This window comes from Phycodurus eques, chromosome 13 (genome assembly GCF_024500275.1).
Source record: "Phycodurus eques isolate BA_2022a chromosome 13, UOR_Pequ_1.1, whole genome shotgun sequence".
Taxonomy (NCBI): Eukaryota; Metazoa; Chordata; class Actinopteri; order Syngnathiformes; family Syngnathidae; genus Phycodurus; species Phycodurus eques.
Window position 1 is genome coordinate 11,224,070 of NC_084537.1, and position 25,770 is coordinate 11,249,839.

Genomic DNA, 25,770 nt, shown 5'->3' on the forward strand with positions numbered 1-25,770 from the left:
CTCTTTCTATTAATATTATAGAATATTTGTTTAAATACTTCTCTATGTATTATAGTTTCTAGAAAAGGATCTGTCCATTTTATTATGTTAAAGTTATGAGATTTAGAATGATATTAAACCTACCAATTAGTATTTTGTTCACTTGTTACCCAATTTCGTGGCCACAATGTAATATTTTGTGGTCACAAATTAGTATGTTGTGTGCATGTTATATCTATATTGTGGCCATATTCCCCCCCTATGTATGAATGTGCACAATAATAAAGTAAAAATCATTGAGTTTTCTTGCAGACCTCCAGAAATCAAGCTGAGGAAGAAAGGCGACATGTATGTATTTGCCTCACTGATAATATTCCATTACAGTATATTTTTTCCTTTACAGTATCTCATTAAGGTGAGTTCCCCCTTACATTTTTGATAATATACTTTCTTTTCATGGGACAAAGTCCACTCAAAATTACTCAACACACAGCCGTTAACATCTAAACCGCTGACAGCAAAGGAAAATACACCCCTAAGTGAAAATGTCCAAATTGGGACAAATCAGCTATTTTCCCTACCTGGTGTCATGTGAATCATTAGTGTCACAAGGTCTCAGGTGTGAATGGGGAACAGGTGTGTCAAAGTAGTAAATCTACAAAGTTATACTGTACACTGAGTGTCCTTTCTTCAGTGTTTTCCCATGAAAAGAAATACAGTGGTGCCTTAAGATACGAGGGACCCGACTTATGAGTTGTTCGAAGTACAAGCAATCATGTGGCACTACATGGTGGCAGTGAACTCAATTAAACTCATTTAACAAAAAAAACAGCAGTTTGGCAAATCATGAACAATTCATCAAAAACAAGGCTTCAAGCTGTTTATAGCTGAAGTTGAAGTTCAAAGTTAACCAAAAATAATTATACCTTATGTATTTAAAACAACCACATAGCTTAGCCTTTCAATCCGCTCGCTCATTGCTAACGCAAAATATCTATATTCCAGTGCTTTAACCCTCTAAGCAAAGGATTGAACAAAAACAGTGTGGCAACACATGTAGACCGACAACATAACAGTACTCGAGTCATATTCTTGATTGTCTGCATAGAACGACTAGTATTAGTGCCGTACTGATGAGCTGAGAGAGGAAGTGAGACATCTCAATGATCAGTATATCCGTCTTTTTTGTTTTATACTGACCCCAAGGAGGCCAAGGCAGACAGCAAGTAGCAGCACAATCGCCATTCAATTGTTTAATTCAGTCATTACTGTATGTTTTTTTTTTTTAAGTACAATGTTATAGAAAGCCAGGATTTCCAGTCCTTTCAATAGGGAAAGATGATTTGCGATACAAGTTTTCAAGTTACAAGCATGTTACGGTACATTAAACACCACTGTATTTACAAAAATGTGAGGGTTGTACTCACTTTAGTGAAATACTGTAAATAACCATGGAAAAATATAAACTCTTGTGTCCAGCGGAAGTTCTGGTGAGGAGGTGTGTCTGACAGCGATATGCCTCCAAGAGGATGACATTGAACAACCCTTGATTACTCAACATGAGGACCCGGGGGAGCGTTCCTTCACAGCCAGCCACAGCGACAGCAGCGACGACGAACGGGAGCAGGACTTCATTCCCAGGGTGGTTTCCCGGGAACAGAGACCCAGGGTGCACTGGGGTGACCGGCCAAAATGTAAAAATGAAGGTGAACGAGTTGGACGTCTGGAGGCAGAAAGGAGAAAGGTAGAAAGCAGACGGCGTCAACAAAAGCAGAAAGTAGAAAAGGAAGGCAAAATGACACGAGATGAGTCTTTTGCAAGTGAAACGAACCATGAAGAAGTGCGTGAGGAAGCCAAAGTGAACGAGGTGACGGATCAACTGAAGTCATGCAGCCTCCATGCTGCAACACCCCCTCACAAAGCCTTCACAACTCCCCCAACCACTTCTAGTCTTACTGAATCAACTCACCAAAGTGAAAGCATTTCACAAAATGGCCGAGATCTGGTCGAGTTGAATGCAGACAGCCTGCCCAGCCTCAATATCATCCATGTAGGGATGAGCAAGCGAGGGGCCACGGGGTTATGTAGTCTTCTCAAGAACCACGGCCCAGCAACAAAACACAACCTGATTGGAGAGGCTCTCCTCGAATCCTTAAGAGTGACACTGAACGATTGGCTCACAGACGAGAGCATTAAATTCCTGCACGGTGCTGACCGTACGCTTGGCTCGCCCTCTACGTACATGAAAGAAGAAGAGCAGGAGGAGGAGGAATTAGATGAAGATGACCTTGAGGATGATGTGACTGAGGGGACCGGAGGAGGGGAGCAGAGGAGAGCCGTAGTGGCAGCTCCGGACTATGAGACACTCAAAAGGGAAACCCAGCATATGGTACTCAAGGTCAGAGAGTTTTACAAAGGCATCTGGATTGTGCCTGAGGACGCAGAGAAGATGAATGGAAATGAGGTGAGTAAAGGGGGAAACATGAGTGTGAAAGTTGGTGGCCACAAGGGAGCGCTAGGTAATTACATTGGTAGCACTTGTGGCTTAGGGAGAAGTAGGGCCACTGATAGTATTTCAGGCATTTTTGGTTTTATCTTGAGTCTTAACCTTCCAGTTTCAAGCAACTCCCAGCTTACTGTGGCAAAAATCAAGCAAGTCAAGTTCAAACTAAAAGTCAAGGAAGTCAAGTAATTACTTGGGTTCAGCAAGTCAAAAGTCTAGTCATATAATCTTACTCAGTGACAGCATATATTTGCACATAAGCCACTTCACACTCAATATCTGTACTAACACGATCACATATTTTTTAAAGGTTCCAAAACCAGTTTCCACTTTGTCTAATACTTTGTTTTTCTCAATTAAATATGACATGATGCACATTGTTGGACCAGCTATTTGTGAGCTAAACTGTTCAGTTAGCATAGCTTAGCAGTGTTAGAGTGCTCTCCTTTACGTGCCTAAAACAGTGTTCCTGAAAAGTGAATTCATCGGTTACATATTGACACGTCAATTTATCGTGATGCGCTTTAATCAGCCTGCCGAGTTCCCATACTTGCATCAGCAAAACATTTCAAAACACTATGATCAAAAATGTGTCATGTGTTTGTCCCACCAGGTAACCATCCAGGACCAAAGCACAAGTGACTCCACATGTCTGCCGCTGGTTGACTCCAAAGCTCAGCATGTCATCCAGAAGCGAATCACGGTGGAGAAGCTGGCCAGCTGGTGTGTGTCCACAATCTTCCTGATTTTATTCACACATTCCAATGCAAATATTTGTCTTTTGTGTGTCCTATATCACAATTTTTTCATATGTGAACACCCATTTTCTTTTGCTCTCTGAGCATATCTCAGGTTATGATAATCTGTGCCAAGGAATAACCAGCAGAAATATGAATAAATGCTGTGATCTGTATACACTGTAACTACTGGAAGCCTAATTATCAAGAGACTGAAAATTGTTTTGGTTAGTTATAGATTTACTGGTTTGTAGTCATTTCTGTCCTTCTTGTCCAGTCTCAGAAACATTGTGGGCCCGCTGAGTCTCACTCTGAGTGACATCACCAGTGACCTCAACAACCTGGTCAGGACATTCAGGTGACTGCAACACACACACACACACACACACACACACACACACACACACACACACACACACACACACACACACCCGCGACACACTTCCACTGGGACATGTTCATGTTTCACAGCAGCAACTGATGCCTACTCAATACTCTTATTACGGAATGATCTGCAAAATGCAAGCAATACAAATATGCTCTTGGGTAATTGAGATTTTAAAAAACAACGTAATTTATTGTGTATAATGCCATGTATAATACGCACCCCCGAGGTTGACCTCAAAATTCTGGAAAACCCTTGTACCTCCATGTATAATACATTTTTACAATGCATGATTTTGCTTCCACCCATATGATCAAAACATGAAGTATTATCTGTATTTTGTTAGTTTTTTCAAATAATTATTCTGAAGTTAAGCACTTTATTTGAACACGTAATACTTTATTTTTATTTACTTGCTCTTATTTTGAAATTCACAGCCCTACTTTTATTTAGTAAATGAGAAAATATGTATGTCTTACCAAACATATGTTTGATTACCCGGGCAGAATTTGTAAGATGGGTGCAATTCTTTCAAGAAAACATGAAGGGCCAGGCGAAACACATTTAGTTTTATTTTAATAGGATTCAAATTAAACTGTCAAGCATTTCAGAAAGGCATTATCATTAAACAAAACATAACCATAAAGACATTAATGACGGTTGTTGTTCAGTCATCAGTCGAAGTCAAAACATTCTGCTGTCCATACATCCATTTTCTGAACCGCTTATCCTGACTAGGATTGCGAGCGTCCTGGAGCATATCCCAGCTGACTCTGGGTAAGAGGCGGGGTACACCCTGAACTGGTCGCCAGCCAATCGCATGGCCCATATAAACAAACAACCATTCACACTGACATTCACACCTACAGGCAATTTAGAGTCTTCAATTAACCTACCATGCATATTTTTTTTTTCTTAAAAAATTCTTAACGTAGCAGATCAAATTGTGTCATTAAGCAAATGTAAAAGAAGAAATATATGTTGCGTTCAAATTTGCCAACAAAGCAAATCATCCGGCTGACTCAAAGTGACCCTATTGCTCAAAAACAAGGAAATTATGGCTAATCCAAAGAAAGAAGAAGGGAAGAACCGTGGCAAACCCTAATTTAAAAAAATTTTAGAAGTAAGAAAAGAAAAAATTCTTCTATTGTAGTGATAGAGGGCAGCAAGATGGATGAGTGGTTAGCACGTCTGTCTCTGGGTTCTGTGGGTTCGGAATTTGAATATCGGTTCCAGCCTTCCTTTGTGGAGTTCGTTAGCCCCCCCTGCTTGCGTGGGTTTTCTCTGGGCACTATGGCTTCCACCCACATTCCAAAAACATGAATGTTTGGTTCATTGAAGACACAAAATTTTCCATAGGTGTGAATGTGAATGGTTGTTTGTTTATATGTGCCCTGTGATTAGCTGGCGACCAGTCCAGGATGTACCACACCTCTTGCCCAAAGTCAGCTAGGATAGGCCAGTTAGGATAAGTGCTATAGAAAATGAGTTGATATTATTAATGATGTTTGTGGGAAATTAAGGAAATTAAGGAATGAAAATCACAAACAAATCTAGTTTTTTTTTTTTGTTTGTTTGTTTTTTTACCCCGTTGGTTGTTTAAGACGTTTTCAACGGGTTTGCTTTTAAATCACTGTGTCGGTGATTTAAGAGAACTCCGGCTTCCAGGAATTCTATTGTTTTCTGCCGAGAGGCCCCGCTGACACGCCTGAACAGAAACTAAAGGATATGCGCTGCTGCCAAAAAGACATACATCATGGCACGTAGTACAGCAAAGCCATGTTTATGCCACTCATTCTGAATGTGTACGTTTTACATTCATACAACAATGACATTCAGGCTTTTCACCTGCTAAGACAGTGATGTGTCATATTGGGACTGACCTTGCCTATTTTTTGGGGTTTTGTTTCATAATACCATAGGTTTACCAACACCAACATCATCCACAAACCTCCTGAATGGACGCTCATTGCTGTAGTGCTTCTCCATCTGTAAGTGTGGCTTCTACTTCAATCATTGGGTCTCAAACTGTGGTCCCTTAGCTGTAGCTTGGTGGTCCGGAAAATAATTTACAATTAATTAGTATGTACTTAATTAGGAAAGTCCATACCTACATATCGGGACAGGTGCACCAATAATACAAACTAAACCAACTAAACCCCTACTTTAGCTTTGGGCCAATAAAAAGCTCAGATATGATTCTGACATATCATCACATAAATTTGACATCCTTTTTTTTTTTTGCGCAAAAGCCTTAATTTTACAGTAATAAAGTCCTATTTATCTCAAGAACAGAAGTCATATTTTTCAAGAGTATAGTCCTATTTTTTAGAGAATAAAGGCATAATACTAATGCAAGCTACTAATGCAAAATACTAATGCAAGCTAAGCAAATAAATGATAACTACTAAAATATATCTAACAGCATCTTTTCCAGAATAAAAGCTGTATTATTACAGGAATAAAGTTCTAGTTTTTAAAATTGACTTTAAAATGAGACTTTGTGCCGTTGTTTTTTTTACTTTATTTTTATAATATTACAACTTTATCTTGACAATTGTTCATTCTCCTAAGATTGACTTTTTATCCAAACAAAATACATTTGTCCTTGTAAAGGTTACTTCTTTTCTTGAAAAAATACAACTTTATTATCATAACGTCACCAAAATATACAGTGGGGTAAAAAAAAGTATTTAGTCAGCCACCAATTGTGCAAGTTCTCCCACTTAAAAATATGAGACAGGCCTGTAATTTTCATCATAGGTATACCTCACCTATGAGAGACAAAATGAGAAAAAACAAATCCAGAAAATCACATTGGCTGATTTTTTTAAAGAATTCATTAGCAAATTATGGTGGAAAATATGTATTTGCTCAATAACAAAGGTTAATCTCAATACTTTGTTATATACCCTTTGTTGGCAATGACAGGTCAAATGTTTTCTGTAAGTCTTCACAAGGTTTTCACATACTGTTGCTGGTATTTGGGCCCATTCCTCCATGCAGATCTCCTCTCGAGCAGTGATGTTTTGGGGCTGTCTCTAGGTGTTGGATCTATCTTCTAGCTTGCCTTTTACACAATTGCAATTTATTTTTGTTAACTTTATGTCCCTCTTCTGCTGGATGATGCAGTAAGGCCGATGAATCTTTGCATGTCTCTCCACCTGGAGATGCCAGGAGAACATCATCTACATATAGTAAAATTTGGCTCCCTCCTCGGGGAGTGAATTTAGACATGCGTGTTGTCATTACTTGTGAATAAATGGTTGGACTTTCACAGTAAATTTTTTTTAACTGTTGTTGATAAGGGCCCTGAGGATTGGCATCCTCATTCAAGCCACTGTTTGCTTTAAAACAAGCGGTCATTCTAACCCCATATAGTTCAAAAGGTTCTTCGTCTTTTTGTTTCACCCTACTAATTTCCGTGTAATTTGCCCTTTTGCGGAACCTGGCTGTGGTTCTTTCTATTAAAGCCCTAACTCGATGTTGTAATTCTCTGTCATTATGTGGCATTACAACACCATGGTGTTTTGGGTCCCAATCTCCTCGGCAAAGGTGCCAATCAGGCCCCATTGCAGTCATCCAAATTTGTTGAGTTTCTGTTCCATTTAAATGATAGGACTGTGTAAGATTTTCCATTTCCTCAACAAACTGGACAATGTGTACTTTGTAAGGTGTGATGCCGGCTACGGCCTTTTTCACATCCTCATTAGTCCAGGTCCTATAGACGAAAATAGTTTCTTTGTGGTCCTCTTGGACGTTTGGATTTGCCACCTCAATCATTGGATATAAATCCATTTCTCCCTCGTCTGTGGTTATATTTGTTATTTTCGGAATGGGAGACAATGTTCCTCCCATAGTTTTAGACCAATTAATTTTTGACCCTCCTGATCGTAAAACTCGTTGAGGTTCTGACTCATGAGTTGGAGGAAGTTCATGAGGTGGCAAAAACGTGTACAAGGGTGCTGATGCCTTTGTTTCCTCATTCTTTTCACACTTTTTTTCAACCATCTTTTTCCCGCTTACTCTTACTGCTGGTCCTGTCTCGTCATCTTCCTGTCTTTGAAACAACATGTCTTTATCCCTACCTGCCTGCCTTTTCTGTTCACTTTCTAAGTCCTTCTTTTTCTTACTTCATTTTTCTCTTTTAGACTCCATGTTTAGCCAGAAGAATAAGTTGTCATATCCCTCTTTTTCCATTTTTGATATATTATTTTTTGTCGACATTTTATTTCGTCTCGAAGTTGAACCGAAACCGTATTTGGTTATCCACGTGTTTAAATGTTTTATTTTGGAAGGGTTTTGGAGTTGAACATATTTCCAGTCTTTACACGTTAAGCATTCTTTTGGATCCGTTTTACTGTTATTTGTTTCCCATTTTGTGAATTTGGAAGTCAGTTTATTTGCACCTAGAGTGACCTCAATACTGACTTTATTCAAAATGACAGGGTGACAATGAATGTCTGGGTTTTGGTAATCCTCTAACTTCTACCCACACAGGGCGGAGGATTCTTGCATCTGCTTCCAAACCCAGTTGTCACTTACAATCCTGTCTTATACATTCATACTTTTACACATTCACACGATACTAGTAACGTTTTTACAAACACGCGGAAACACGGAATTTAAGTACGTACAGGACTCCGCCGTCCTCGCGGAATTTCTCGGACTCCGCCATCCCTCTTTTACTTGTCAGTGACTAGTATTACACAAGGTTTATTCTGCTGCAGACTTCTTTGTCGCGCAATTCACTCACTCTTTAATAACGTTTTTTTAATTTTTTTTTTTAAATTATTTTAACTCACCAAAGTCGTCTTCAATACTGTGGATTGTCGTCAACCTTCAGATCCCAGTTGAGGAGAACGAAGACCAGTCTCGTAAAGGGTCTTACTTGCCGTGGCCACGGTCTCTTAACTAGAAGTCAGCTCCACAACTGGAATCCTCAGGTGTGTTGACATCCGGATCGAAGGACCAATTTAATGTTGGATCTATCTCACCCAACACCTATAAAAATAGACACAAAAGGAATGAAGACGCTGGTGTCTTTTGCTCATGAGGAGGACGTATGGGAGATTGTTCAGATTACAGCCTCTCATCACGCTCTAAACAATCTCTCCCGTCGCTCCTGTATTTATTTGAAATAGGGAGGTTTCTGAGTTACAAGACATAACATACTAAGCTACAAGACACAACATACTAAGGGGAGGGTTTCAAGGTGAAGACATGAGACCAACACCGGCCACGTCCCCGGCCACGTCCTTGGTCAAGGCGCCCTTCTATCGGATGATTCCTGCTGAGTCATCTTCTTGAAGGCGAGACATCTTCCTTTCTCAAAATCGTCCATAATACTAATGCAAGCAAAGCAAATAAATGATAACTTCTACAATATATTTAACACTAGGCAACACAGACTTTCAACCCACTTCAAAGATTTTCTATGGGGTTGAAATCTGGAGACTGGCTAGGCCTCTCCAGGACCTTGAAATGCTTCTTACAAAGCCACTCCTTTGTTGCCCGGGCGGTGTGTTTGGGATCATTGTCATTCTGAAAGGCATGACACGTTTCATCTTCAATGCCCTTGCTGATAGAAGGAGGTTTTCACTCAAAATCTCACGATTAATGGTCTCATCCATTCTTTCCTTTACACGGATCAGTCGTCCTGGTTCCTTTGCAGAAAAACAGCCCCAAAGCATGATGTTTCTACCCGCATGCTTGGTGTTCTTTGGATGCAACTCGGCATTCTTTCTCCTCCAAACACGACAAGTTGAGTTTTTACCAAAAAGTTCTATTTTGGTTTCATCTGACCATATGACATTCTCCCAATCCTCTTTTGGATCATCCAAATGCTCACTAGCAAACTTCAGATGGGCCTGGACATGTACTGGCTTAAGCAGAGGGGCACGTCTGGCACTGCAGGATTTGAGTCCCTGGCGGTGTAGTGTTCTACTGATGGTAGCCTTTGTTACTTTGGTCCCAGCTCTCTGCAGGTCATTCACTAGGTCCCCCCAGGTGGTTCTTGGATTTTTGCTCACCGTTCTTGTGATCATTTTGACACCACGGGGTGAGATCTTGCGTGGAGCCCCAGATCAAGGGAGATTATCATTGGTCTTATATGTCTTCCATTTTCTAATAATTGCTCCCACAGTTGATTTTTTTCACACCAAGCTGCTCACATATTGCAGATTCAGTCTTCCCAGCCTGGTGCAGGTCTACAATTTAGTTTCTGGTGTCCTTTGACAGCTCTTTGGTCTTTGGTCTCTCAAAGATAGGCAACTTTTTAATTGCTTTGGCATTCAGGGGTCCACATGCTAGTGAAGTTTCGTTACATTTTGGCTTAAGAGGCGGCCCTTTGAAAAATGTCTCCCCTGTAAGTGGTCTCTGGATATTTATCCATCGTATGCATTTAAATAATTCGTATGATTCAGCTTTTCATACAAAAGCAGGCAAGTCATGTATCTCCTGCATTGTGCCATGGCATTGCGGTGCATGGGATATTGTCGCGTCCGCGCCATATGGCATGCGAGGGTGCATGCGCTCGTGGCGACGGCAGTTCACGGACAGCTCCTCCCATCTGAGTACACACACAAGCTTTATCTGGCCTTATCTCACCCAGATTGTCCCGTTCCAGATCCGTGATGGAGGACGGAAAGCACACAAGCAGCCCTGTTCACCTCTTAAGTTAAACACACACGCGCGCACACACACATGCACGTTAAACTGGCACTTGGGAAAAGGTTCACCTGATTTCAACTGGCTCTGATTTATGAGACCCAAGTAAGTTACGTCAACATCCTAGCTGACCTACAAAACAACATCGTTATTTTAATATTTGACAAACATTTTGCAAACAAAATAATGTTGCTCTGTGAACTATCCAATGGCGAAAGACAGTGGTGCCTGGACTTAAGAGTTTAATTTGTTCCATGACCTCACTCATAACTCGTAATGTATCTCATTTAATTTTTGCTTATTGAAATGGATGCAAATGCAATGCATGTTTTGTTAATGAATAAGAAAAATAGCACTGCAGAGTATTTTTCTTTATAAAAACAAAGCATAAACAATTAAAGAGAAGGTAAAGAATTAAAAAGTTGATGTCACAATTTCATGCATTTCTTTTCTTCTGGTGTATGTCACTAGGGGGGAGTATAAAACATGCATACGTTTATACACAGACAAGATGGTCACAACTGCTCAGTAAGCTGCAGTCATATTAGTCGTTTTTCATAAAGGCATATATTCTTTAGCCTCTGAGTATTTTTATATTGTCTGTCTCCATGTGTTCCTGCAAAGTTTGTGTTCAAATATCCGTCTCTTCAAGGGTTATAAGACCGCAACACTGATGCTAGTTTTCTTAGCTTGTCCATGGCACTGTGCATTGTGTGTTAGTATTACGCTAGCGGACTTTCATCAGTCAGATTATGTGGTGATTCGTTTAGTACACGTTCTCTTTGTGGCATGAAACAGCTTGAAGCAAGTACTTGGCCTCTTTTTTGGAAGAATTGTACACTGCCTGCCGAACTGCTGCGAGTTGTGAAGTTTGTTACCGCCGTCGAGTGCTCATAACTGAGATTTTTACTCAAAACTCAAGACAGAAAATTTGGCCGATCAGTGGCTTATATCTCCAAAAACTGTTGTGATGCTGTCGCCTCATTTATTAATCGTAAGACTGAAAATTGGAGTGTTCCCCCACTGCTTTATATTGTGATTCACCTACCACGGCCCTGTTATATTTAAGTTTTTTTTTTCAGAACATAACTATTTGTCTGTCTTAGAAATCCCCACTATAATGTGGAAATCTGTGTTTTATAGAGATCATTTTTATGGTGGTTTTACAAGTTTTTATTTTTTGTTTTTTTTTTTATATAAAAAAAAACTATTTTAGTTTTTTTTTTAATTGTAAAATAACAAATATTGATTACAATGCAGTTATGTTAATGTGTACAGTGAATATATTTATATTTGTGGCTTTTGTTTTTAAACATATCCTCATTATTTGCTGAAAAACTGTAAAACTATTTGTTGTTTTTGTGCTCAGGCCAAAGCAATAAAAGTATTCCTTTGGGCCATCTTGTGGCATCTTTGTGCCACGGTACTGTGTTAAAGTGAGTTAAGGAGCTTCATTTAAACAAAAGTAGTGCTTTGCTGCTATCTTGTGGCATCTTCAGGCAGTTATCAACCTTTTTTAGGGGGACGTCAATTACTTGTTTTTCTATTGGCTGCGTGGCTCACTCCCAATGTATAAAATAATGAACATTTAAGAACCCTCATCTCATTCTCTTGGCTGCTGGTAAAAATCACGCATTCTCTGATAAAACACTTTTTGTTTTATGCCCTACAATGGCCCCCAATTGTCCTGCAAGGCTTCTGGTGTGCCTGGAATGTATCACTGTAATAATTGGTCATTATCCAATGGGTGAATCTCAAATTGGATTGATTGGTGACTTTTCTTTCATTTTTACATAACACCCGTACATATAAACCAATGCCAGTGGTACCTCATGATTTCATCAGTTCCCATTCAAATCTAGGCTTCTATTTCTCCGCCATGAATAATTTGGCATGGTGTGATTATCTATCTGCTACCCAGCAGCTGCGAAGCTCATCTGGCCTCTATTGTTCAAGCCACCTGAATAATGGATGTCCCCCTTTGCAACAGTGGAACCTGAGGAGAACTGCAGATAAACCAAACTCCACACAGGTAGAGATGGAGGACAGAGGCAGGAGATAAGGTGCAAGTGTCTTATTAGAGATGCACCACATGGAATCATTGTCATCCTTCTAACTATCCATGTTGGGTACATTGAGATTCAATACAAAAGGGGGAAAAAATAATGCTTGGTTTCGATTGTCATTGTAACAGTACTGCATTGTACTGAGAGTTTTTTCTTGTAAGATTCACAAGAGCTGAGACAAAATAGGGTAAACACACACAATGGTACAAACAATTTTGTTACATTTTGAGTCATATTTTTCTGATTGAAATTCTATTTAAAAAGCAATGCTGTCAATATACCACTGTATTTATGTCTAGTTTACATTTTACATTCTTTTAATTAATTTTTTTTATGATTCTATGATCTGGCTTGAGTGTTGACCAAGCAGTGAGTTTTTATTAAATTCTGCCTCATAACTGCCTTTCACATCCTGAAAATGGTGTCAGCGTCACTTTTCTTGCAGGTTGTCCAGTGTGTCTCCAGTGGTTGGCGAAGCCTTGAAGACGCCTTCATCAGTTTCATACGTAAACACCCTCATGGAAGAGCTGGGCCTACAGCAGCAAGACCTGTTGAACCTTCTCCAGCCATTTAAAACCCCACCACACTGACATACACACAATACACTTCAGGGAATGGACATGGCTGTAATTGAACCAAATAAAAGTATTTTCTGTTTGTTAATTTGAGTTCTTGTTTTTTTTTTTTTTTCTTTCCCCTCCATGTGTTCCAGTATGTGTATGTCCATAACATTTTTTTTTGTCCTATCAGACTTTAGCCTTTGCCATGTCAATCTAATCTGCCCAGGGCCTTTAGAATCAGCAGTGCTGGTCCATCATATAAACAGAGCCCTCGATGACATCAGCATTTTTCCATCCTCTGGTTGGTCAGAGCAAAAGTTGTTTTTGGCCAAGTTCGACAAGCAAAAATTAATGCATTTAATAATGGGCTTCTCTGGTGAGTATGATGTGTACTGTTTAATGTTTCCATGTTTTTGTCATGTTACTAGATATATATTGAGCAGCATTAGCAAAACCAAGGGTGAGCTGTGTGCAAATCAGTTCCTCGGAACTCTTACAGCTCCGAATTTTGCGTGTATCCAAACAAATCACACCCAGTAAAAACAGAGTGATGTGGACACACAGCTTATTGCTGCACTAGGAAGATATTTGACATTGGTCATAAAAGTGACGCTAGTCCAGTAGACTTCCTTCACAGGCTGCTTTATGGCACCTTAATGACATTTGTTCTATGGGTATGGTATTTGATATTGACCAGATGGCAGTCACAACAAAACGTTTTTTTTTTTCTGTTTGGTGCAAGTAATATTACAATGTCGATAGATTGGAGACCTGATTGATAGCTCGCAAAGCGCTACTTTTTTTTGTTGTTTTTTTAATGCAAGCAATCACTTAATCAGATACAGGTTCTTTTTTTGTTATTTCTCATTTGCAAAGGAAATAAAATGGTAATATTTCCTTGTAATGTAGCTCTTCGTAGTAATTGTAAGACTAAGACCCAGTATTCAAAATTTCAACCCCAAATGTTTGTTTTCCTCTTAAGTTTCATGACACTTTCGTTTTTGCACCATTTTATCGAGACAGCGAAAGTCACAACAACTGCAGTATGTCGATATGGTACGGTAGCATTTATTGTCAGTCCCCAATATATGTGAAAAATACAGAGGGCTGGAATTACTTTTCCAAGAGCCCACTGGCCTCTTATTCCACTTATACCATTATAATGCAATTCAATAATTTTCTTAAAATCTCCATTTGAGGATTAAAATGAGTAAGCAAGTGAAAACATATATGTGTGTGTGTGTGTGTGTGTGTATGCACACAGTATATATTATATATATATATATATGTATATAGATATAGATATTTTGCCACTGCCCTATATATCGTCTGATGTCCCATTTTGAATAGGGTTAAAGAACCCGTGCAGTGAATTTAGAGAGTTGTTTCTAAATACATTAGAAATGTTTGGAGATAATTGCTGAAAACATGAAAAGACTTAGAACCATGTACCATTTTTGGGCAGGGCGAAAATGGTGCTTTGTGACGCACTTTGGCATCAAGCGTGGCACCCCCTATACGTTAACATGCGCGCCTTTGTGTGCATCAAAGGTGTTCAGGCACAGACGCGATGTGCAGTTAGCTAGCTGCGTCAAAAATGCATCTTTGAAAAGTCTACTGGTGTGGCTGCTTTTAGAGTGCCCCATTGTCAGCCATGGAAAGCAACCGTGTGGAACTGTTTGACAAGAAAAAAATTTATGTGCTTGCTCAATAAAGCGTTAGAAAAACAAAATGCATTCAAATCTAAATGGGGAATAAACACAATCCATAAATTATAATTCTTGAGCTGTGATTTGTTTTAACATTTATTGAGGGGAAACAAGTATAATTAGGAATAATAAATACATGTTCATGGTAATAATAGTAGTTACAACCCCAGGTGCAGACTTGCCAGGCTAAATAAAAATAAATAGTCAAAAACACAATCGTGTAGCTATGCATGCGTCTAGCAATAACAACATGGGGGGGAAAGTGCAATTCAGGCTCAAACTGGAAGCGATTATTTGAGTCCGTGCTGGGTCTCCTTGTGCCTCCTCAGGTCCACTTTCCTCTGGAAGCCTTTCCCGCATAGATCGCAGCCGAACGGCTTGAATCCTGTGTGTTTCCTGCTGTGCGTGATCAGGTTGGAGCTCTGGCTGAAGGCTTTGCCGCACACTTGGCACTTGTGCGGTTTCTCGCCTGCGCGCAAAAGGACGCGTGGCAATCACACGTCGGTTTGTTGAGATGGCTCTTAAGCAGGCCGTTTGACCATTTAGTCCACATCCTTGATGTTCACGTTAAGGTCCATGTACTAGGATGCTCTTTGCCATTCACTAGTAAAACAATTCAATGCACTAGTTGAATGAAAAAGGTGTACAAGTAGAAAGATTGTCTTACTTATGTTTTTTTTCCACTACTGTCTGGCATTTCTGCACCCTAGTAAGACAACTTTGTCATACTAGTAGAGCAACTACACGTTACTAATAAGACAAAACAACTAGTGGGATTTTTGGTGCCATTAGTTGGGTCTGAGAGGCTAGTAGTGTGCAACACATGCCTACTAGTTGGTTTGAATAGTGTTACTAGTGCAGCGCAGTAGTTTACTAGTGAGGTTTAGTAGGGCAAAAGTGGCACTAGTCCAGGGGAAAAAATGTTGCCAGTCAGATCTCCTACGAGTCTTCCCTAGTCGTTCTACTAGCGTTCTGAATTGTCTTTCTGGTGAGGACAGAGCGTACCAGGACATTAACCTTAAGATGTACTACTTGTACTTGTAGTGAAGCACGAGATGCTAACTAGTAGAATGTTTTTAATGTCGCTCGTAGTACTGGTAGCACAAAGTTGCCAACTAGGGCCTATCAAGCATGTAGAATAAAGGCTCAAACGGCAACCCTTGAAGCCGTTTGAGCGTTTCTTCGACATCTTTGATACCCATCTTATGGTCCACATACTAGTATGCCTTTTTCTTAACTAGTAACACAATTCAGTGAACTAGGAGAATAACTAGGGTACACTAGTAGAATGAGTAATATTTCCCCCCCATACTTTCTTTACTATTATGACAACTACTTTTTAAAAGTGAGACAAAACTGTGCACTAGTTGACAGCTGCATGCTACTAGTACTACTAGTGACCTTATAAAATTCTATAAGTAACAGTTTCTACAGTTTCACTAGTAGTGCTAGTAGCGTTGTCAACTAGTGCACAGTTTTGTGACATTAGTAAAGTAGTTGTCCAAGTACTGGGGTGAAATATCATACAGTAGGGTAAAAAACATTACTAGTAAAATATAATCGGTCTACGAGTGATTTTTTTTAACTAGTGAGGACAAGCATACTCGTGCATGGTCCTTTAGCTGGATATCAAGGTTTGCAATAAATGCTCAAAGGGCTTTGCTTAGTGTTGTTTCGTACCTGTGTGGATGAACGTGTGCTTTTTCATGTCCGACTTCTGATGGAACCTCTTCCCGCAGTACTGGCACGGATACGGCCGCGTGTCCGAGTGGATTAGAAGGTGCGTGGACAGTGTGGATGAGCGCTTGAAGCTTTTCCCACAGATTTTGCAGCTGAAGCTTCTATCCTGTACACACATATATATTTATATATGTCTATATGAGTGTTTTCCAAACTTTGTTGAACCAAGGCACATATATTAGAAAAATTCACAGCACACCTTCAAAAAAAAAACATATATATATATATATATATATATATATATACTGTATATGTTGGCTGTATACTGTAGTAATGATTATCTTGTGTCAGTGTACTTTGTGAAAATGTGGTGTTCCGGTATTTGTACAGTATATTCAATTAATTATTTTGTATGAATAGTAACAAGTGGATACAATGGTTAATTCAGGGCTGAAAAAATATTTATAAGTAAAATAACATTATATAGGCGGCATGGTGGCCGACTGGTTAGCACATTTGCCTCACAGTTCTGAGGACCGGGGTTCAATCCCCGGCCCCGCCTGTGTGGAGTTTGCATGTTCTCCTCGTGCCTGTGTGGGTTTTCTCCAGGCACTCCGGTTTCCTCCCACATCCCAAAAACATGCATGGTAGGTTAATTGACAACTATAAATTACCCGTAGGTGTGAATGTGTGTGCGGATGGTTGTTTGTTTGTATGTGCCCTGCGATTGGCTGGCAACCAGTACAGGGCGTACCTCGTCTCCTTCCCGATGATAGCTGGGATAGGCTCCAGCGCACCCGCGACCCTTGTGAGGAGAAGCGGCTCAGAGAATGGATGGATGGATTGTTAACTTATTGTAAATAATCAAAATAGAAAATATTAAAATATTTTATCTATATATTACATTTATTTTCTAATTAATTTATTAAAGAATGTATTAATTTAGCGGTAGAAAATGGATGGATGTATTAATTTATTGCAAATGATTATACAAAATACATTTACATTTTATATTTTTGTATTAATTTTGAGTTGTACAGTATCCTGGTACTACAAAAGTACCGCAATACCACCCTGTCAAAAATGAAATGATACCACATATTTTTAGGGCCGGTACTTCTGCGCAGTTCAGCAATAAATAGGCTAGGTGTGTTTGCTTGAAGCTGTTTATTTCTATTCTTTTTATGTGGGAAAAAATCAAGTCAGATGAGCGTGACGTGGTAGACTGTAGTGTACTTCATTCAGCCTCCGGGACCCCCCCAATAACTACGGCAAGCAGCTATGGGAGGCAAAAGTCTAATCCACATATCATACAACCCCCACTTGATGTTTACTGTATGAATGTCACCTAAAATTAAGGGAATTAAACATTGTGCAGTATATTTAAGCGCCAAAATGTCAAACAAAACCACATAATTTTGTCAAACGAAGGCCCGCTAGCTTTATGCTCATGGCATCATTTCAGTTGGTATAAAGGAACATTATGCAGGTATATTATAGAAGTCTGAAATCTGGCATTGTGACAACAATCTATTTTATAAAATAATTGTTTATTTAATCATAAATTCATGCATTAAAAATGACACAATTTAAAAAGGAGAATGAATATTTCATTTATGATTTCAACTTGGCCTACATACCTGCGAGTGGACCGCCCTGTGTTGGTCCAGGCTGACCGCGTGGCCGAAGGTTTTGCCGCAAATCCCACACTCGAACGGACGCGTCCCACTGTGCGACCGCCTTACGTGGACCTCCAGGCCGTGGGGCGTGGAGAAGACCTTTGGGGACAAAAGATGGACATTCAGACTAGTCTCATTGGAAGAACTGAATTGTTGCCATCAATTGTCATCAATGGGGAAATATTAAAAAATCAGTGCAATTGCACAATCTGATGACAAAAATAACTTTGCCTTTACAATAACATGCCAGAGAGGTATTCATTTAACATTATTAGCAGTGGTTACTTTGGCATACTTTGGTTACATTTTCAGCTATATGACAAAATATGAGATTAGTACCTCTACAAATTTTAATATTACACATCCTGAATAGCTCTCTGACTGTGGTAAGAAGTAACAAAGTAGAAAGTAGAAATTTTCAGGTATCTGTACTTTACAATTTTCTGATGACGTTTTACTTTTACTCCCTACATTTGAAAAAAAAAAACATAACTGTACTTTCTACTCCTTACTTAGTCAAAATATGCTTGTTACTTTTTTCACCATCCGTGAATAAAAATGATTTTTTTTTTTTCCTTGAAAATGGGTGATGATGAAAAAAATGGGTGGGTTGTGTCAAGAAGGGCGTTACGGACCAGTTTCACAAATGTTTAAAAATACAGCTCACCATTACACTACTGGTGGTTGTAATTAGTGGGAGTACTGCACGTAGTGTGGTCAGCGGTTAGTTGACTTTTAAGTGTTAAACGCAGATGCAGAGTAGTCAAGATGTCAGTTCAACCCCTAATAGCAATTTATCGATCCGTCTGTTATGGCAGGTAAGGTGACCAGGGCTGGAACTATTGATTCTTTTATTAATCAATTAATCTGCCAATTATTTTTTTTCAATTAATCAATGAGGCGGCACGGTGGATGACTGGTTAGAGCGTCAGCCTCACAGTTCTGAGGACCCGGGTTCAATCCCTGCTCCCGCCTGTGTGAAGCGGCTCAGAAAATGGATGGATGGAATTAATCAATGAATTGGATAAAAAAAAAATATTTCCATCCCTTCAATAAAAAACAGAACATTATTTCAAATTGACAGTGTAGAGGGAAATCACATAAACTGATGATTCAGTGACTGGTTTGGTCCGTAACGTAAAAACATAGGGGGGGGGAAATGTATCATTGTTTTCCAAAGTAAAAACAGATGTTTGCAAATGTCTTATTTTGATTAAAGAATATTTACTCTTGAGAGGCGGAAATTCCAATGATTTGGACAAATTTAAGTTAAAGGAGGTTTCTAAATAGTCAATTACCTAAATACTGTCGTTGTTGATTCATTTGACAGTCAATTAGTTATCAATTAATCGATTAATTGTTGAACCTGTAGAGGTGACATTACCTTATAACACTTGATGCACTTGTAGGAGCCGTCAGGATCGAGCTGGTTGAAGCACATGAACTCATCTTCACGCTTGATGATTTCAGACCTACATTGCTTCTGTTTTATGTCCCCAAACATGTCCGCGTTCCTCATCCCGCAAATCTGTTGGATTTGGATCGGAGCTGAGCAGTCCTGGTAGCACCCTTTGGTCCGAGGTTCCGCGTGGCCCTGCTCCAGGTCCAGCTGGTGCAGGCGTCGGTGGTACGGAGCTGGTATCGTGTGCCTCAGGTCTGAAGCGGGGTAGGAGGACCAGGAGTAAGCGGGGAAGACGGACATGTTGAAGTGGTGGCCGTCCTCCACTGTGGGTGTGGAGCATTCCTCTAAATCTGGAATGAGGTCAAATTTGAGTTGAGTGGTGTCTTGAAATACGAGTGACCCAACTTACGAGTTCTTCAAGATACGAGCCGTTGTTGGGATGACTTTTTCGCTTTGACTTACGAGCACAAATTGAAGGTACGAGGGCTGTACGGTGACAGTGAAGTTTAGTGTCAAACTAAAAATGAAACAAACAGTATTACACGTTGTGTATTTAAAACAACCATGTAACTTTGCTTTTAAAGTCCACTAGCTTAATGCTACCACATTAGGGTAAACGCCATAGACAGGATAATGAACAACATCTGAGTGGCGGTGTTATAACTACGGTGGCTGAGACAGGTCACAACAATTGCAAACGCCACAACACAACGCATTAAAAGCACAACACAGTGACATTTAGGTACAACGGAAGTGAGCGCCGGGATTCCTTCCGACTGTATAATTCTTCCGGATTACCGGGACTCATATTGCCGATGGACCAATGGGCTTCCTTTTATCTCTAATAAGCAAAAATCTCTTTTAAAAAAATGATCCTAATGAAATTAAAGTTGAGAATAGAACTAAATACCTCACTCTATCTATATCACCAAAAGCTAAAGAATCACATTTCAAAACCGTTAACGATATCTATCCTTGTAATAACTTTGTTTGATAAAGTTGAGGGAAAAAAAGTGACTGAGGTGGGAAGTTGCACAAGTTTCAGTGAACGAAGTTGGGAAAGTAAGTGAAAGTAAGCTATTTTGAAAAGTAAGCAATTTCGGAATGTCATAACTCATCCATTTTCCAACTTCGTTCAATAACACTTAGTCACTTGGTCCTGGCAGTGAGTTATGAATTATTCAGTCGGAGGGAGTCCCGCGGTCGCTTCTGTTGCACCTTAATGTAGTTTTAATGTATCGTGTTCTGGCGTTTGCGATTGTTGTGCTCTTTCGCTGCCACCGTATTTAAGCAATTTAAGCAATGAATATTTGACCACAAAATGTCGCAGACACGTAGACAGACAATATAACAACACTCATTGGCATATATATTTTTTACCTTCTGCAAAAATGACTAATATTATTACAGTTTACTGAGTCACTTACAGTTGTAGTCAGGAGTTGTGAAAGTCTTCTTCATTTTTGTCTTCATGACTGAATTATACTGCCCCTCGGTGGCCGAGTAAGCCACAACGAATGAATCACGTTGCACAAAGTGTTTCCTTCTTTACATTCTATTTAATTATGTTATCGCTATATGTTTGTATAAAGCAAGATAGAGTGATATTTTCCTTATGAAAAAACATTACCGAATTTGTTGTTGTTGTTTTCCGGGAGGCTTAATGAATTAATGCAGTCATTCCTAACCTGGATTCGATCGAACCCAAGGGTTTCGGCGGAGAACAAAACACACACACACAGTGTGTGCGTGCGTCCGTAAAAGTCTTTTCACGTCACGTTTAGCAGGGCACGACGCACTGTGAACGAACCGATTCATTGTGTATGTGCTGCAACCGATTCATTGTGTATGTGCTGCGAGGGTGGGACGACAGAACACCGTGTCGCGGCAAGGCGTTAACGCATTAGCTGGTATCTCGCACCGCCGTATACAAGGTTGTTTTTGGCACATTCGGGAAATGAACTCACGTAACAAAGTAAGCTCAATTGATTCAAAAAGTGTTTCAGACTAAATAGTGTTTTAAATACTACAGGTAAAATAAGTTTGAACAAGTTTGTTAATGTCTTCCTTGTAATTCTTTACAATTTGGTTTTATCACAGATACAGGATATTTAGAATAGTAATCATAATTATGGTCTAAAGTTGTCTCTGAACATACACTACATGCAACGCAACACACAATTACTAAACCTTTTAGCAATCTAGAAGAGAAAAAAAGTGAGCTAAATGACTCAGTAGAAATTGCTTCATCAAGCTAATTGCACTGACCATGGGTAGACTACAATAAGTCAGCTTCTATTTTTCATATTTTTCCAATGTTTTGTGCCGTAAGGGAGTGTGTCACTCAAACTAACACAACCGTGTTACTCATATTTCTTTTTAAAAATCAATAAAAAAAAGTTCCTACATAAACTGTCTTCCAATTCTAGACCAACCCATATAGCCAAACTAAATAAAGTTGTAGAAAATGTTAAAAGTTGTCTGTTTACATTCCTTCCCTCCCCCCAAAAAAATGCAAGGAACAATTGTGATGTACTATTTGGATGTCAAAATACACTTTTACAAACTTACGACTGTTAAGTTTGCTGTACACATTGAAAACAACTGTAAAAACAAATGTTGGATGTTCAAATATCTCTATGTTATGTTTTTATTTTTGTATAATCGGCCAAATGTATTGTAATTTTATGGTGGCATCTAAGAATCTCATTAGTTTTCCGGCACTGAGTGGGAACTGAACCCACGCTGCCCACACCAAAGCTTTCATTGGTTATTATACTTATTTTTTATTTGATTGTGTTTATTGACATGGCTTGGCTATAAATCTAATGAGTTAAATTAAAGAAAATACCATTACAATAAATTTCAAGTTAGAGATTTTGGGTGGGACAGTCATATACGCCATAATATATATCAAAAAAGAAATATTAAAATTAAACAAAATATATATTTTTTTTAAATTACAATTAGTTTGGCTAATTATATCGATAAAACATAAAATGAATATAGTTTGACTTCCAAATAGTACATTCCAAGTGTTATTTGCGGCTTTTTAAACAATGTAAACTGTAAACTTTTAACTTTTAACGATGCTTTGATTGTACTTTACGGCCGCTAAAAGACAGTTTAAAAACAACGAGACCTGGCGAGGACGGAGACGGAGGACGCCACAAATCAGAGTCCGAAGCTCGGTCACTCGCTCCGTAGCTCAGCGGCGAGCTGGACGGCAGTGAACCCGGAGACAGGAGCTGGCGCCCCGGGGGCAGCCTGTCCGTGGTCTCGGCCTCCAGGCTCGACACCACTTGACATTTTGTCTCTAAAGTTAACAACAGAAGCATGATTTAAAATAATAACAATAATAATGTTTTCATTGGACATTATTTTGTCAAATCTGTTGATTTGAGTTATAAGAGAGAGCGAAAGAGATCTAGATGGTGCGTAATTCCGTGCGTAATTACGCATGACCAACCCGCGCTGATGTGAGCCAGGAGCGCATCCAGGCCGATGTAGACGTCATCCAGGTATCGGGGCTGGTGGTAGCTGTGGGCCCGTTTACTCTTCACCAAGAAAGACCTCGGCATTTTGCCTATCAATTCTCTGTGTACTTGTCACTGCCTCTCACTTGACTGGAACGCTTCTTGGCTCTTGAGCGACTTGGGGTTGGGACTGTTTTTTTTTTTTTTTTTTTTTTTTTTTTTTTAAGAACTATTACGCATGCGCAGAGAGACCGCACTGCTTGCCAGGTGTTGCGTGACAGGTGGTCAAACCCCCAGCCTCCTCCTCAAAGTTAGAATGCATCCACAGGTACATGTAAGTCTTACCAAATCAAGATCAATTGACACTCAGAGCCATAACATTAAATATAGTGCATTTGTACATTACTGCAAACTTCAACCACAATAGTAAATATACCGCGACACCAGAAAAGTGTTCACTATATACACTGTTAGTGTTCACTATATACACTGTTAGCCCAAATAAGTTAAACACTAACATTATTTGATTATTTTCAAATAAAAGAGGAGAAAAATACGTCAGTTTACCACATTTTAATTCTGTGCAACCGAATATTAAGTACTTTTTTGTTTAGTGCACTGAGAGCTTTGTATTAAAAAAAACAACAACATTATTTTTTGCAATTTATCATGTTGTAAAATGCACCAAAACACGCACGTACGCACTGAGATTCTAAGAACTGTATCAAAACCGATAAGTGTTTTCAGTATTTAGTTTACCTTATTTATGTATTTATAATATATACACTACCGCTCCAAAGTCCAAATAATTTAATAATAATAATAATGCATTTGACTTATATAGCGCTTTTCACAGAACTGAAAGACGCTTTACAATTGCACACCTTCATTTCAGTCACACTCCAGTGGTGGCAAGCTACATGTGTAACCACAGCTGCCCTGGGGCAATCTGATGGCAGCATGGCTGCCATTCTGCGCCTACGGCCCCTCAGACCACCACCAAACATTCAACCACATTCATTCATTCATTGACTTAAAAAAAATGCCAACTCTTTGCCTCAAAAAAGTGTGACTTCAATCAATTATTCAAATCTAGTTTTTGCAAGTCAATGCATTAGTTAAATCTAGTTTTTATGTCGGCGGCACGGTGGACGACTGGCTAGCAAATCTGCCTCACAGTTCTGAGGACCGGGGTGGATGGATGGATAGTTTTTATGTCAATGAATTATTCAAATCAAGTGCACATTTTGTTGTGTCGATAACTTAGCTTTATTTAAATAAAGTACATTTCTTGAATATTATAGTGTAGAAATGTCATTATATCTTAAACAAATATACAAGTGTATGTACAGTGTATATATAGACTGTAATGCCTGCATTCCAAAGTTTGATGTCTTTTAGAAATTACTTTGCTTATTTTTGCTTTCATTTTAGAAAAGTACTTTCCATTTGACTGTGTCGGCATAAATGTGGTGGCCAGTCAGTTTATATTTTCAAAGAGAGCAAAAAAAGAGCGCATCTGTGTATTGTGGATGACCCGGACAAGTTGACATATAGAGGCCTTGTTGTTAGGTAGCTTGTAAGCCGATCCTGTTAAAAGAGCCGCCCGCCACACAACACACACAACACAGCACAACAGCCTGCTGGTGGAGACTTGAGGTGTAACTTTACAGTTGCTCTGCTTCAACTTACCAACCACTGACTTCAGCCTGATTGTTTTACACCATTAAAGCTCCCTACCTGCATGCTCTCAATTAGTCTGCCCACTATGGGGGGGGGGCACAAATATGTAACTGCAACATGACATCTGTTAGGAAATCTGTCAGTTTCAAATCCTATCAGAGATTTGGGCTATATAGCCAAGGTCAAAGTGGTGTGGATTTGTGTTCCGTGTGGGAACTGAGGTTGTTTGATGAAGCTGGAGGGAGCGCGATAGGCCCCACACTTAAGAACATGTGGCCCCGTACTCACAGTGCACTGATACTGCACCATTCCCATTCACACCTATGGACAATTTAGTCTTCAGTGGAGCTAACATGCTTGATTTTGGAAGGCCTGAGCCCAGATTCAAACCCAGAACCTCAGAACTGTGAGGCAGATGTGATAACCACTCGTTCACTGTGCTACATTGTTCATATTTATCTTGTATTTCATGTATTCTTATCTCTATTCATTTGGTTTCAACTGGCTGTTGAACTATTTTATAACGAGTATAAGTAGATGTGAATGTGAACAAGTAGCAAAAACTATATAAAAACGTATCAATAAATACTCTATACATAAGCAGTTTTTAAGGTAACAAAGAAGGTTTCTCAGTCTCATAGTCTACTAAGAGCCTTCATTGTCACATGCAACTGATTTTTAAAACTGGCTGTATGCCCCAAAAAGCCTGAACTGTCAAACTGACTTTCCCTGGTCTGGGTCTTTTTTTTTAGTCCGTTTGTCCTGCATCTCAATGAAAACCACAAATCGCTATCTCATCCCCTCACAGGTTCCTTTGACTCCTGCAGCCTAACCGCAGAGTGACATCCCCCCACACACCCAACGCCCCCTACTCATGTAAACCATCTCTGCATGACACTCCATTCTGATTTGAGTCCTTTTCCTGACCGCAAGCGGCCCCTGTGAGTGTCCCTACAGAAGGCCTACCCGGGCCTTCTGTTGGGACTTAACTGACTTAATCCATCTCTTAATACCACCACTATCATGCCAAAATTATAAAACCATTAATACTACATTAAAACATGCTTCATAATCAATATTTAGCTGATAACATGACAATTTTTTTTTTTTTTAAATATAATTATATATATATAATATATATATAATATATATAATATAATAATTAAAAAAACATCTCTGGTCAGTATGACCAGAGATGGTGATTATTAAATCTACGTATGAATGTGTGCAGATTGCTATAGA

The 25,770-nt window shown here is 39.3% G+C and overlaps 2 protein-coding genes across 4 annotated transcripts in view; one reads left to right on the forward strand and one right to left on the reverse strand.

The window, feature by feature from the left end:
* Positions 1-12,969, forward strand: part of rpap2 (RNA polymerase II associated protein 2) — a 14,627-nt gene extending 1,658 nt beyond the window's left edge. For 2 of the 3 annotated variants that reach the window (XM_061693120.1, XM_061693119.1), the window contains exons 7-12: positions 292-327; positions 1,459-2,443; positions 3,096-3,205; positions 3,497-3,577; positions 5,527-5,595; positions 12,785-12,969. In XM_061693120.1, the coding sequence (XP_061549104.1) occupies positions 292-327; positions 1,459-2,443; positions 3,096-3,205; positions 3,497-3,577; positions 5,527-5,595; positions 12,785-12,929 (1,426 nt within the window). In that variant the 3' untranslated portion in view covers positions 12,930-12,969. The remainder of the gene's footprint in view (positions 1-291; positions 328-1,458; positions 2,444-3,095; positions 3,206-3,496; positions 3,578-5,526; positions 5,596-12,784) is intronic. The other variant, XM_061693121.1, reaches the window with a different exon arrangement.
* Positions 12,970-14,898: 1,929 nt separating this feature from the next.
* gfi1aa (growth factor independent 1A transcription repressor a) lies at positions 14,899-22,950 on the reverse strand. Its single transcript, XM_061694645.1, has 6 exons — positions 22,839-22,950; positions 22,512-22,685; positions 19,352-19,719; positions 17,929-18,066; positions 16,289-16,454; positions 14,899-15,077 (listed from the first exon to the last, which is right to left on the reverse strand). The coding sequence occupies exons 1-6, from the start codon at positions 22,948-22,950 to the stop codon at positions 14,899-14,901; spliced, it is 1,137 nt and encodes a 378-aa protein (XP_061550629.1).
* Positions 22,951-25,770: the final 2,820 nt, after the last annotated feature.